The following is a 15629-nucleotide window of genomic DNA, read 5'->3' as shown; positions in this document are numbered from 1 at the left end:
TCAACACCTTAAAATCAAGTCAACATGTCGGAAACCGCCTTAAGGTGTTATTTCACAAATAATTTCTGGTATTAGGTGTGTTTTCACAAAAAATATTTTATAAGGTGTTTTCTCACAACAAAACACACTTAAAAGGTGTTATCTTACAAAATTTCCTAAAAAATATGGATAATGGTAAGTAAGAAGCGATAGGTTTAGGTTCGAAGTGATGCATAAAGGAAGCTATAAATTAATGTAATATATTGCTTGATTCAACTGAGTATCCCAATGTGGTTGGTGATTTGCGGTAATTGAATGTAAAAGATTTGATATTATATATGATGTGCAATTAGTTACTTAGTTTATGCATGCATCTCGAACATTTCACTTGTTGGTTGTTAAGCAGTATGAAGTATATACTCGCGAGAAGTTTCGGACTTTGAAATATAGTTATGCCCTTCAAAGAATATACATTATGATTGCATACTTAGATGCAAATTGGGTAAGTTGCCTTAATAGCTGTCGTTTTTCAAGTGCTAGGGTATCCTACGCGCGTGATGCGTGCGAAAGAGTTAGTTGTTGCATAAAAGTTGTATTAGCGCGTAGTTACACCTTTGGTTTGGGTGGTAGATCTTGTAGTTTTAATACGTACTATTTGGTTTATGTGCCTATATAGTGGTTTTGTAGAAATATAAAAAAAGCACCAAAATCTTTAATAATAATTATTTTTTAAAACCCTCCCAAGTTTGACAGTGTTATTTCAAAATTATTACTCCGTATTAAATAATATTTAATTGATTGCATCCCTTCATATCTTAAGCTAGTTTAGAACTCTTAATTGATTTGCATGATTCAATAATACTTAACGTATTTTTCTTCAAACGAATTTTTTGTGAGCTTGGTCATACGGAGTAATAATATGTGAAGTGTTCGTTGTAGCTAAAAACTTAATAATGTAAGTTCAATGTTTTACGACCATCTAATATCTATATCAGTTAACCACTTAGTTATATTTTTCTTCTTAAGTTCTCTCCATATTTAAATACATTTTTTTTCTATCATCGATTTCCTTCGATTTTAGGATTTTAAAGTTATTTATACCTCTTGATAACATCTGCTCAAATATCATTATTTAATATGAATGTCATTTAAATTCCACGTTGTTTATGTGCGTGCCATCAAATAATGTACAATTAAAAAACTAATAAACCTTAGAAATATTTGTAATAATTAAAGGACAACAAAATTGTAAATAAGAAGAGCAACCGCGAAGGAGTAAAAATAAATCATCTCGTGGTAATAAACAAAGTCTTCGTACATACAATTTTTTTTTCCTTTTTAAATAACAATAATAACATATGAAGTACAAAAAATTATACTTCCTCCGTTTTTTTATTATTGCACCATAGGGGTAAGGGACAAATATTTTGGTAGTGGAAAAAAGTAAGAGAGGGAAAGATAAAAATACAAAATTGCCCATGTGACATATTGATAAATTAAAAAGTAAGTGTGAAAAAGCAAAGGTATGTTGGGTATTTATAGTGTGAACACAAATAATTTTTTTCCTAAAGAGGAAATTGTGTAATATTTGTGAAACTTCCTTAAAAGGCCAGTGGTGCAATAATAAAAGAACGAAGGAAGTAATTTTTTGATTTAAAAAAAAAAGGCACTACAAGTTTTTGTTAAAAAAAATTGTATTAATTGATGGTATGTTTAATGAAAAAAAAAAACCAATTAAATATATTAATAAGAGTAAACATATTAATGAGGGTAAAAAAGTAAATATACATTTTTGTACATATTTTTGAGGGTATAGTTGGTAACACACTATTCTTAAGAGTTATTTCCTACTTTTTATAAGGCAGGGATTATGCTATTTATCTCAAGAACAATCTTATTTCCTAGTGCTCAAAGAAACAATCTATAGTTTCTAAGTTTTCCACAAAAGTGTAGTATCATGCTGTTGCATACACGGCATTGGACACTAATTAGATTTGTTGCATTCTAATTGAGTTAGGACTTGTCATATATATTGTAATCATATTTTGTAGGGGTGAGCATACCCGAGTACCCGGTTGGGTATTTTGGACCCGGACCCGGAACCGGTTACATCGGGTCCAAAAAATCTAGACCTGGAACCGGAACCGGTTACACCAGGTCCTAAATATTTGGAACTGGTATTGGATCTGGATGGAACCGGTTCCAAGACTGGGTACCCGGTGACTTTTTTTAACAATTTTTTTAAAATTTGTTCCTACTTAATTGCTTATATGCTATGTTTCTATGATAATGTAAAACCCGCAACCTGTACAATCTTAATTTATAACACACAATATTATACACATAATTATTAATAGGAGTACACATTAAAGCTAAAAATACATATAAATTACAAATTAAAAGTTCCTCGAAAAAGTTTCATAAAATTAAAAGCTTATACAAACAACCAACTAATATAAAAGTCCACTACATAATACAAAAGTAATAATACAAGCTCCAAGCCATTTGATTAATCCAATGATGGATCCAAGCACAAACCACACTATTCTAACTCCCTGTAAAATAAAAATACAACAAAATTAGTGAGTAAAAAATTAATATAGAATAAAATTTTAATAAGAAAGAAGATAATAAAATAGACATTTACATCAATTGTTTCCTAAAATATCATCAACTTGTGTAAGCCCACTATCATCCAACTCTGTAAAAATAAAAATTATAAACACGATTAGTAAGAGACTTAATAATTTAAGAGATAAATTAAAACATCTAAGATAAATGGCAATACCTTCTTCATATTTTTCAACATCCTCTAGTAAGCGCTCAATGTCTACACTTATATTTGATGCTCTTAGCCAATCTTGAGCACAAACTAAAGCCTCCACAGTTTTGGGCCCCAAACTACTACGAAATTGATCAAGTACACGACCCGATGTACTAAATGCGAACTCACTAGAAACCGTAGAAACCGGTATAGCCAAAATATCCTTAGCCATTGTTGCTAATACTTTGTATTTCTCACTTTTTTCCTTCCACCATTGCAAAATATCAATCATATCCCCTTCAACCCTTTTCTCTCGAACTTCTTCAAGATAATTATCCAATTCACATTTTTCAACCAAACATTCACCTTCCTCCTCATCAAATTCATCATAAAACTTTTTCATTTGCTCATTATTTGATGAACTTGAATTTTCTTGACCATTATTATCCATACTAAAAAAATTAGAATCACGAGCACCATTCTTGGAAGAGGAAAAAGCAACAATAGCATCATAATGGTTAAACAATTTCCGGAGCATATCGTACAAATCATCACACATAACATCCACCTTGGCATAGTCATTAGGATAAAACTTTTTAAAAGAATACTTCAAAAACCTAAGCTTATACCGAGGATCTAAAACAACCGAAACTAACATCATGATATTAGTCTTACCAAGATCTCCATAATACTTATCAAACTTTTCTCTCATTTGCTTACCCATAACACGGATATCTATATTTGTAAGGTTTCCCATTCTATTAAAGAGTTTAACACACCTAAAATCTCATGAAAATGCATGTTTGAAGTGACATACAAACTTCCCGACATCTTCTTTGTAGACTCATAAAATTGCTTCAAACACAAAGCCAACACTTTAGCATTTACCCAATCTTCTTTTGTGGGAACTCCATCCTTAAGTTCCTTACTAAAATCGGGATCATCTTCCTTAAACCTATTAAAGGCTTTTTCAAACTTTCAATGCGGTTTTAAGCATGATAAATGTAGAGTTCCATCTAGTTGATACATCAAGAAAAACCGAGCCCTTACAAGACACTTTAACAAGCATAGAAGAGTGTGCAAACAATTTAGCTCGAGAAGGTGAGCTCCTCACATATCTAACGGCACTACGAATACGAGCAATTGAAGTCTTTACACTAGATAAACCATCTTTCACAATCAAATTTAGAACATGACAAGCACATCTCATATGAAAAAGTGACCCATCTAGAACAAGTTTCTCATGAAAATTTGTTTTCAAATATCCAATTGCCACATCATTAGAACTTGCATTATCAACGGTTAAAGACATTAATCGATCCTCAAGTCCCCATTTAAGAATGCATGCCTCAACAACTTTCCAAATTTCTGTACCTTTATGACATTAACTGAAAATTCAAAATCCTTTTATGCAACTTCCAATTATCATCAATGAAATGAACAGTCAAACAAAGATAATTAAAATTCTGAATTGAAGTCCGACAATCAGTTGTTAAAGAAACTCTTGATCTCAAACCTCTAAGAGTGTTCTTCAATTTTGCACTTTCACAAACAAATAAAATTTCCACATCTCTTGCAACCGTAAAACGTGAAGGTATATGAAATTGAGGGACAGCAACATGACAAAAGTATCTAAAACCTTCCCGTTCAACTACAGAAAATGGCTGCTCATCAACAATAACCATTTTAGCCAATGCAAGTCTACATGAATTTTGATCAAATTCCCAATTAGAGACTACTGTAGTATCAGATGGAGAAGCTCTAAAAACAGAATTGAGTTTTTGCTTCTTGTCTATATTAGACAGGGAACTTTGGACATGAATTAAGGTGCTTTTTTAGTGATGAAGTGCCATTATTAGTATTACCTGTTAAAAGTTTCTCACAATACTTGCATTTGACTTGAACAATTTTATTTGTTTCCGGATCTCTAATGTCCCAATAATGGTTCCATAGCTCTGACTTCCTCTTGTCACCAACCTTTGGTTGTTTGTTTGTTGCATTTCCATTTCCACCGACATCACTTTCATCATCATAGGGCCTCGTTCAGATTCAGATTCGCTCATTACTAGTTTGAAAAATTATAGTTAGTAACAAAAATATAAAATTTTAGTAAGGTTTCCACTAGTATAGATATTCAGATTCCAAAACCTTACTCTGACCGACAATAACTAGTATAATTATAACAAGCCATAAAGTATGATTCATAAATTAGAAAATAAAATGTAGGAAAATTATATTAGTGGACATGAAAAGTTGAAAACACTTGATTAAACCTACGGACAAAGCAAATTCGTATATACTAGGCAAAATTTCTCAACTCAAATCACAAACACATTCATCTAATCTCGTATACTATAATAATTATAACAAATTTTTGATATTAAATTTGTTCATCTAATCTCATATACTAAGCAAATTCGTATAATATTCACCTCAAATCATCAACAACAAATTTTGTTACGAATTAGAACAAACATTATTAAACGGACAAAGGTGAACAACTAAATATCAAAAAAAAAAAATCAATCTCACATGAACATTTTCGCACAAAAATTAGACGGAACAAATTTAAACGAAAATGACTTGATAAACATAAAAAATTCAAGTAAAACAAACATAATTAAACAAAAATTACCTCGAATTCGCTTAGATAACCATGGGAGAGTATATGACGCTGATGAACAAAGATTATACTTGAGATTTTGAGAGATCTAGGGATTAAATTTTGAAAATTGAAATAGCTAGAGAGAGGAGAGAGTGTGAAATGAAGTGATGGTGGCCTAGAAATGAACTAGGGTTTTTCCTCATATTGGACTTTTTAATAAATGGGCCAAATTTATCTAGATTCTGGGTAAGTGGGTATAAAAAAATCCTACTTAGATTTTAAAAAAACCAGTACCAGTAACCGGGTACCTGTTATTGTTGGATCCAGTTCCGGGTACCCGGTACTGGAATTGGTTTAATCGGGTACCCAGTGGGTACCGGATTCAAAAAATTTGGACCCGGAATTGAAACCGGTTGCTACCGGATCCTAAATTTTGGAACCGGAACCGGTGGTACCGGGTCCGGGTCCGGACTCGCCGGGTCCTAACCGGTTCCAGTTCCAAGACCGGATACCCGGAATTTGTGCTCACCCCTAATATTTTGTGCCTTATTTTGCGATGTTACCTAGTTGATCAAAACATGCATATTAAAATTGATTACCGTTTTGTCAGGGAACATATATGAGAGCATTAATTATTGAGTCTAGTGGAGATTATTAGTTATTTCTACTCAAAATCAGGATCACTTGTAAAGATAATAAAAGTAATTGAGACACCTACATCTAGTTCGTGTAGAAGGGGCAAGAATTAAATCCCCCCTCTTCCAACGAACAAAACAATCAAATGGACATGCGAGGACTCAAAAGTGCAAGATAGATCAAGTTTAGGGATGAAGGTTCTTCAAGATTGTGGACCTCAAGAGCAAAAGTTCAAGGAGGAAGAGTTTTTGGGAGCGGAAAAAAGTCATGATATCTTGTCACCGTAGAAGAAGATTCCAAAGAAAGAAGCTAATTCCCTCTATTCTCTATAACGATGACCGACTGCAAGTTCTGAGTCAGTGTTTTCAACTTTTCTTATCCTTCCTTTACCTTTTAAAAAATTTGAGATAGCTCTTATAATTAGTGTTTGAACAATTAAACCCTTTAACAAGTATATTAACTTACTAGTGTTGTGCCCGTGCGATGCCCAGGTTGTTTACTAATTTTAAGATAGATTTTTAATCTATATGTCAAATTTTAAAACATATCATTGATACAAAATTAGTTAGGAGTTGATGAGTTTTTGTGATGATTTAAACTATATAGTAGACATGTAATGACTAATAATAATAACATTGGTGAAAAACATTTCTTGACTCGTAACCTGAAATAATGACCCTGTTCGAAATGACTCGTAACCCTACCCGATTGACAGGTCTACACACAGTAATAAAATTATATTAGATTGTAAAGTATATTGTTTTAATTGATTAGAATATATTATAAATAATGGATGTGGTGCATTTTGAGCTAATTCCTTAGCTCCAAAAAAATACTATGATAAAAAAAAATAAAAATTTATATGATAATTTATGAGTGTCATAATTTTTTTTTAATAAAATTATAATTTAATTTATACATACGAAATATTAGTACTTTATCGAAAATAAAACTCTAAATTAACAATTTTATCCTAAAATTCTATCCAAATTTGATTGAAAATAGAATTCTAAATTAACTTTTTTATCCTACAAATTGAATTTTATATAACTTTATCCTACGTGGCGCGACACTTGGCGAAAAGTTGGAACGCCAAGTGTCGCTATTTCGTGCCTGTGCGATGCCCGGGTTGTTTATTGAATTTTAAGATAAATTTTTAATCTATATGTCAAATTTTAAAACATATCATTGATACAAAATTAGTTAGAAATTGATGTGTTTTTATGATGATTTAAACATTTCTTGACCCGTAACCTGAAATAATGACCCTGTCCGAAATGACTCGTGACTCGACCCGATTGAAAGGTCTACATAGAGTAATAAAATTATATTAGATTGTAAAGTATATTGTTTAAATTGATTAGAATATATTATAAATAATGGATGTGGTGCTAATTCCTTCGCTCCAAAAAAATACTATGATACAAAAAATAAATTTATATGATAATTTATGAGTGTTATAATTTTTTTTAATAAAATTATAATTTAATTTGTACATATGAAATATTGGTACTTTATCAAAAATAAAACTCTAAATTAACAATTTTATCCTAAAATTCTATCCAAATTTGATTGAAAATAGAATTCTAAATTAACTTTTTTTATCCTATAAATTGAATTCTATATAACTCTATCCTATGTGGCGCGACACTTGGCGAAAATTTGGAACGCCAAGTGTCGATATCTCGTCGCCTGGCTAAAAGTTTAGCTTTATATATTAGTTATATGATATGCCCTTACTAATACTAATTGCTTTTTTTTTTTAATTCTTAAGAATATTGTGCTCATTTGCCGACATTTATCCCCCTAAAAAAATATATATTTGCTTACACATTTCTCTTGTTAAATGCTGCTAATAACTTAAGTTGTAACTGTAATCACAAATTTTAAATCTGCAAAATATAGATTCAAAATAAATGAAACAAAGTGTAAATTTTATTAATTTGATAATTTTGGGTACAATCTCTAATTTGCTCCTCTGATTCGATCTCTAGTTTGACTTTGACGTAATTCAAAAATTGACTTGATTTTCAAACGAGGGCCGTCAAGGCTTGATCTCGATCGAAGATTTGATACAGAACTTTGACTTATGTTGATGTATGTAGACCTTTGACTCGAACTCTTGATTGAGGGCCGACGAGGCTTGATCTCGATCAATGACTATTTGATGTAGAGGTTGAAGTGGTATTATTGATGATTTGAATTCCTTCTTTCCTTCGTGTTAAGGGCCGTTGAGACTTGATCTCTTAGCTTCCACAGATGATCTTCTAGAGTAGAACGACACGTTGAATGCTTGTTGTTCTTCTAGGTTTGAGAGGTTTATCTAGAGAGCTTTAGAGTATTTGATGAGAGGTTTTCTCTGAAGAAATTTAGAGTATTTGAGAGGCTTTCTCTGTATTTTGATCTCCTTGTTTACTCTAGGTTTTTCCTCTCTTTTAGGTTTTTTTCCCCTCTCTCAAATGAAACAGAGAACCTCTATTTATAGAGAGAGACACCCTAGGGTTAATTAGCTTAGGGTTTGATATGTATTGGGCTTTTGAGGTAATCATGACTCAATTACAATAGTTTAACCCATTTTAATAGGTTTTCACTATTAAATAAACAAATTAATTAAAAATAATTAAAATGGGCTAATTTAATTTATTTCACCCAAAATAATTAAGTTTAATTAATAGTCAAATAAATAGGAGTCAATACTTTGATTTTTGACCCATATAATATCCGATGTGGCACTTTTATAAATTTTTCATGCCTACAGTAACATAAAGCCAAACCGAAAAAACTTTATGAACATGGCTAGATATGGCGCGCATCTGAGCATGTTAGCTGCCCTAGTAGAAAAACAATGTTGCTCATTTTCCACTTCAACCATATGTCTTTAATCATCCAAGGAAAAGGCTAATGTATAATATTCATAGTGTCATGTACCAAGGTTGTGTTTCTTCTTTAATTGTCAATGTTACATTATAATAAATTCACTAGTGCTCATGGTCCAACTACTATAGGTCGGTATAAGAGGAGACTAGCTCATTGTTTGTTTTATGCTTTCTTCGTTGTAAAAACATACTTGTACATAATAATAACGAAAATTTGCACATTACAACTATTTAAAACTTGTACTTTGCAAATTGCAGCCATTTTAAAAAAAGTTGCAAATTCCAGCCCAAAAGTTGTTATAAATTGTAAACTACAGCGTAATGCAATTTTTTCATCGATTTGCGTGTCAAAAATATTCATTTAAGGTTTTAGAAGCCATTTTAGTTCTTAAGGGTCCAATTAAGCTCGGAATTGGCAAAAAAACAACGTAAGTGCCTTGTTTTGCGTAACAAAAATGTATCGATTTGTTTGCAACTATTTTTTCGTTGTAAAAACGAAGCACTTACGTTATTTTTTTGCCAATTTCGAGCTCAATTTGGACCCTTAAGAACTAAAATGGCCGCTAAAACCTTAACCAAATACTTTTCGACATGCAAATCGATGAAAAAAATGAATTAGACTGCAATGTACAATTTATAACAACTGCAATTTGCAATTTTTTATTTTTAAATAGCTACAATTTACTAAAAAGCAATTTTTAAATGGCTGCAATTTGCAAATTTTTCTAATAATAATTGCAACTTTGCAAGACTGCAATTTATGTCCCTACTAACTTATAAATAACTTACATTTTTACAAAAGGTTTGTCTCAGTTTTGTAAGTTTTTCTGATTCATGTGCCCACCATTTCTTCTTGTACATAAATTGAGGAATATACTATAAGACACCAAGAGTATACTAATTATTTTACTTTTACACAATGTATAGATTTAACACGAAGTATATTAGAGTAAAACATATACATAATAATTATATTTTCAAATACAAGTTAAAATCAAACCACAACCAAATCAAATCCTATATTATACTTATTGAATCGAATTGCCACCTCTATTTACTTAATGATGATTAATGAATATTTACTCTTTTACTTCCTCTGTTTTTTTTTTTAAGTTGACACCTTTTTATTATCACGCTTGCCAACACATGTTTTTAACGATTAATATATCTGATTGTCAACGTTGTAAAATTATAAAAAGTAAATATTTATAAAATATATATTGAAACGATTCAAACAAGTTCCCACATGAGTATGTTTTATCGTATTTATAAATCACAAGAGAGGCTGTTTTGTACATCCGAGTGTACGATACACCCGAGTTATTTACTCATTAAATTTTGCTCATTTTATAAATGAACAAAAATTAATAAGCAAATTGCCCGGGTGTATTTAACAAATTCTAAAACCACAAAATCGAGTCAAAAGCGTATTGTCTCAATAATGTATAAGTCAGACGGTGTCAACTAAAAAAATGGAGGAAGTATTTATCACAATTATTTTATTTTTAAAATGTAGTGGGAATTAGGTTTTTGGGTCAACTAGTCAAGCTTTTCAACTTTCAAAATTCCAAGCTTGAGGCATAAACCTGAATTAGGGGTTTTAGAACTACTCTTCCTTGCCCTTTCCCTGCACTCTGTCAACTCCCACAATAAACTCCCCGGCAGCCATCGGCACATCCATCTCACGCATCGCTAACGATGTCTCTAATCGCCGGCTCCTATGAAAAATTCATCTGGGGCTACAAACTCCGACAACCCAAATCCACCTCATCCGACCAAACCCTAACCCTACACCCCCAATTCTCCTACGCCGCCCACCTTTCCCCCATCAAATCCGTCGCCGTCTCCGGCGTTGTCGCCGCCTCTTCCGCCGGAGACGACACCGTCAAACTCTACGACCTCGCAACATCCTCTGAACTCGGCTCCCTCCTTCTCGAAACTTCCGTTACTTCTCTCTCCTTCTTCACCCCTTCTTCTCTCTCCTCCTTCCCTCGCAACCTCTTCGCTGCTGCCGATGATGGGTCCTTCTCAATCTTCGATGTCGACCCTTTTGTTCTTCTCAAGACGATTCAGGTTCACAAGAAGGGGATTAATGATTTGTGTGTTCATCCTTCTGGGAAATTGGGTTTGACTGTTGGGAGAGATTCTTGCTTGGCAATGGTTAATTTGGTTAGAGGAAGGAGGAGTTTCATTTGTAGGTTAGTGAAGGAAGCTAACATTGTTGAGTATTGTTCTGGTGGGGGTAGGTTTTTTATGGTTTCTGATGAGAAAATTACTCTTCATGAGGCTGAAGATGCCAAGATTGTTGGGGAATTTGAGGGTGCTAAGCGTGTTCTTTGTGCCGCCCCTGGTGAGGTTCGTGTTTCTCCCTTGTTTAAAGTTCAAATTTTGAGCTCCTTTGTAGAAATTGTTACATACACCCGAGTGCACCATACACCTAACTAACTCTAGGTTAGTTTTTGATCTTCATTTGATGATTAAATAAAAAACAATCATAAAAAAGAAAACAAAATACTCATGGGTCTACGGTACACCCGGGTGTATATAACAAGCTTTTGCTGCTTTGTGGTGTTAGTATTGCTTATATTATCATATTATAGTTGTTTAGAGTGTTGGAAATGTGATATGCAAAGTTGATAATTTCTTTCTATTTATCTAAATGTGGACCTTAACACTGAAAGAATGTGTGTTTTGGATGCAAAGTTTCAGTTTTTGTGCTGTTTTATTTGTGTTGAGGTGGGGGAGTTGGAAAGTTGATTAAAAAGAATCAATATTTAGTGGCTTTATCTGTTCAAATATTTGTGATTGCATTTAACGTGTTTGGATTCAGTTGAATTTGGGTTATTGGTAATAGAACCAAGCTCATAACCAAATATTTCATATCAAATTTGGGTTCCAAGTCTTTGCTTTTGCCATTTCTGAAGTTACATTAGTGTTCTATCTAAATTTTGATCTAGCAACTGGGGAAAAATGGAAATTTGTTTTGGGAGGGCTTTAGTTGTAGTATTAGCATAGCATAGGGGCGATAGGGCTTAATTTATAATTATTTGTATTTTTTTGTGATTGATGGCTTCAAATTAATTGTTGCAGAACGGACTTATTTTTACTGGTGGGGAAGACCGTGCACTCACAGCATGGGACACAGTTAGCGGGAAGGTTGCCTACAGCATAGAGGATGCGCACAAGTCTCGTGTAAAAGGAATTGTTGTGCTCTCTAGGGATGGAAATTCTGGTGCTACTGAAAATCCTTATTTATTAGCTTCTGCATCTTCTGATGGAGTGATCCGTGTCTGGGATGTACGTGCTACCAACAAAGAAAAGTCAAAGACATTGTCTGAGGCCAATACAAAGTCACGACTAACATGTCTAGCTGGATCATCTATTAAATGTGAGTTTTATGTCTAATTTTTTTTTCCCTCGTGCTTTTTACTTGCTTATTTTCTAGTAATTTGTTTGCTGCTAACTTCCTGTCTCCCTTGCTTTGTCTCATACACCTAGCCACCTAGGTATATCGTGTCAGTTTCTTTTATGCTCCTATTGTCAAAATAATTAAATCGTAGGTTGGAAATATGTTTTCTATTTTGGATGATACAGATTAATTTCTTAAGGAGTATGTAGTATTTTGTAAGAATGTAATCACAAGTTTAGACCAAAATGCCATCAGAAAGATGTAACTTAGAACTTGCATAGCCTGTACCAAACATTATGATTTCTGAAGAGATTCTTCATTTGTTTCCTGGGAAGGTTTGCTAGGGAGCCCAACTATCATGTGTTTGAGTTGAGTATAATATTAGTCTGTTACAAAATAACTGAGTAATATGACAACTTGACAAGAGCTGATTGGAGAAAAAGAATGCTCCAAAGGAAAAAAGAATCCCTCTTGGCTTGTTATCCTGCAGTTCATAAAGATTAATACCTCCTGCTGCTCAGGTCAACACATTCTGATCAAATTTATTTCAAAATGAAAATCTAAAGCTCAATGATGCTGGAAGCCATCCATTTGGTACTGGAAGAGATTAAGTTTGTAGCACTGTATAAATTTGCTGCAATATCAACTTACATATAGATTTAGCTGCGTTTAACTTAGTTGTCTGACCCCTGTGGTGCTCTAGTGAATGATATAATGTCTGGCAGCGGTTGTTGATACCAAAGGCCTTTTCAGCTATCAACTTACATATAGATTTAGCTGCGTTTAACTTAGTTGTCTGACCCCTGTGGTGCTCTAGTGAATGATATAATGTCTGGCAGCGGTTGTTGATACCAAAGGCCTTTTCAGCCTGAAGTTGATGCATACCTCTAAATCTATCAACAGTTCACAATTACTCTACGAGTAAAACCTTCATGGTATCAATAACATCTCAACTATTTTTGGTAAATACCGGGGATTACTGATTTGGTTCATTTTATCTGGTGGTCAGGATAATTAAATGTTTCATCTTCTTCTTCTTCATTTTTTTTTTTTTTTTTTTTTTTTTTGTCATTGATGATCCTCTGATGATTAAATAAATTCTATTTACCCTTAGTAGTCTTTTTCCTTCTTTATGGCTCTATGCACATATTGGCATGTATATCTTTTTATATCCATATTGTAATGGAGTCAATTTTTGGAATGTTTATTTGAAATTGAAGCAAAAATCAAACGGCTGCTTAAACTGGATATGGTGGCACATAATTTAACAGTTTATTTTTCCTAGCTTGAATGGAGATTAAATTACTCGAAGCTATAACTGAAAATGTGAAGTGTTTGTTAGTTAAACCAATAGATGATTCAGAATTTGTTAGCTTAGGTAGATGTATGTAAACTCTTTTGAGAAACTAACCAGGAGGAATATGGTTGGTGATATAGTAGCTATGTAGTGATCAAGGAATATAGGATTGCTGCTAGCAAGTGCACAAATGTTGTGTTTTGATGGGCATGAAATTCTATGAGCTTATGGTAAATATGCTGGCAAATCTTGCTAGGATGCTCTAGTGGTGATTGTGTTAGTTCGTTTGTATATAGTTGCAGATGGAGTTGTTGTAAATATGTAAGCTTTTACCTTACAATTGTACCTGACAGACTAGCTGCCCCTTGTTATTCTTTTTAGATGGCTTGTTGCATTAATAATGTTTATAATGCAAACATTAACAGTGCGCGTGAAATGGAAAAGGATACAGTAACACGGATTGATTGTAGCTGTGGATGTAAAACACTAGGCGTCTAGGCTTAATTATTTAGCTGCCAGTGATTCTGGAAATCATTAAAGGAAAACCATGTTAGTTTATCTATTTGAGCAAATTGTTATATCAGTTGTTTCTAAAACACTTCTATTATGTAATTTATTTGTGCTGACTTGCAATTGGGTTTGAGGGTTGTGTTGTGTTGTGTCTCAATATAACCATTTTACTTTCAAATTGGATGAATTTAATGGTTGATTGAATGTTCAATTAAGTGAAATCCGACAATTTAAGGATAGGAGTTCTCTACTTGCTAACCTCTTACCAACCTATTACTGTTTCAGAAATTGTTGAGTTTTCTTAATTGGACTCTTTAACCCTTATACTTGCTTACTACGGATTAATAAATAACATTGCAATTTCCTTGGGTTCTAGGGGACAAGGGATGGGATAGAGTTGAGCTGTTAAGTTGTATTTTGAATTGTTCATTTTTATCCCAGTGAAATTTCATATGTTTACTGCTCTGATTGATCAATTCTCAAATTCGGGCACAATTAGTAGTGTTGAAATTTTTCTGTAATGTAACCTACTAGAATGTATTTGAAGATTTGGCACAATTTTTGCGCATTGGTCATACTTTCTGAATCTTCATGCTTTCTTCAAATTAAAGTTTTCTTGTTATACTTTTCAGCTTTGAAAAAATCACAGTTGACAAAAGATTCTCTGGAGAAGAATGCTGTAGAAATGGAAGAATCATAGTGTGGCATAATGGTGAGCTGAATAGCTTTGTTACTTTATGTCTAAATTTGTGTAAGTATTATATAAGCTGTAGAAACATGATCAGATGTGCTCATCGATCCAATTTTGAGTGGAAACAATTATGGCATTTTGGAATTTAGGAATTTCGCATTTGGATTAAGTTTTGATCTCGTTTATGAGCTCTTTTAGAGCTTTAGTTTAAATGCTGTAACTTAGTTATAGAATGTATGTCTTTCTTAGCAATAGCTGCTTTGATAAAATCTTGTGATTCTGTAATAGAATTGTGTTAATTTATGGATCGAGTGCTTGATAGTTTATACTTTGTTGGTCGACCTTGTTCCTTAGATCTTATCAATTAGCATGACTGAATTACTTTTTATAATACCGAATCATGAAATCAAATGTTGCTTTTCAAGCTTAACTTTTCCTATTCATTTTGGATAACACAGGTTTATGTTAGCTAATGGTGAAAATTTTGCCTAAAATTGCACTGAAATCTTTAGAATGACATGGTGATGCCTCTCCAACCTGTTAAATGAGACCCAAAATAGTTTACAGAGAGTCAAGTAGTATTCCGAATCTAGGTAAATTAACCAATGTAGTTCAATTTTCAAATGAATCCGAAGAAAAAACCTCAACTTTGTGATCAAAATAGATCATTTTTTCAACATTTAAAGAAATCAATTGTCGCAACTTGTTTTGAATTCTTACTGTACTAGATGAAACTGAGGCTGAGCGAAAAGCTGATTAATTAGAAGATATAGCCAAAACTTCATAATTTCATATATGAATACACTATCTTCGAATGACTTTACAGGATAGAAATCTAAAGCTGATCTGAAATTACTAAATT

At 32.7% G+C, this 15629-nt stretch overlaps 1 protein-coding gene across 1 annotated transcript; it reads left to right on the top strand.

Moving 5' to 3' along the window:
• Nucleotides 1-10400: 10400 nt before the first annotated feature.
• Nucleotides 10401-15098, top strand: LOC110709907 (p21-activated protein kinase-interacting protein 1-like). The gene is made up of 3 exons (XM_021888168.1): nucleotides 10401-11215; nucleotides 11951-12248; nucleotides 14709-15098. Exons 1-3 carry the CDS (start codon nucleotides 10559-10561, stop codon nucleotides 14774-14776), a joined length of 1023 nt encoding a protein of 340 aa, XP_021743860.1. The 5' UTR covers nucleotides 10401-10558; the 3' UTR covers nucleotides 14777-15098.
• The last annotated feature ends 531 nt before the right edge of the window (nucleotides 15099-15629 follow it).

The sequence above is a fragment of the Chenopodium quinoa genome, unplaced genomic scaffold, assembly GCF_001683475.1.
Source record: "Chenopodium quinoa cultivar QQ74 unplaced genomic scaffold, ASM168347v1, whole genome shotgun sequence".
In the NCBI taxonomy this organism is placed as follows: domain Eukaryota; kingdom Viridiplantae; phylum Streptophyta; class Magnoliopsida; order Caryophyllales; family Amaranthaceae; genus Chenopodium; species Chenopodium quinoa.
Note: the sequence above shows the minus strand (reverse complement) of the source record. Positions and strands in the feature narration are given on the sequence as shown.

Excerpts from the sequence above, each read along its gene's own strand:
- LOC110709907 (XM_021888168.1), top strand. The coding sequence starts at position 10,559 with ATGTCTCTAATCGCCGGCTCCTATGAAAAATTCATCTGGGGCTACAAA. Across the intron at positions 11,216-11,950 it reads TTTGTGCCGCCCCTGGTGAG|AACGGACTTATTTTTACTGG; the intron begins GTTCGTGTTTCT and ends TAATTGTTGCAG. Across the intron at positions 12,249-14,708 it reads AGCTGGATCATCTATTAAAT|CTTTGAAAAAATCACAGTTG; the intron begins GTGAGTTTTATG and ends TATACTTTTCAG.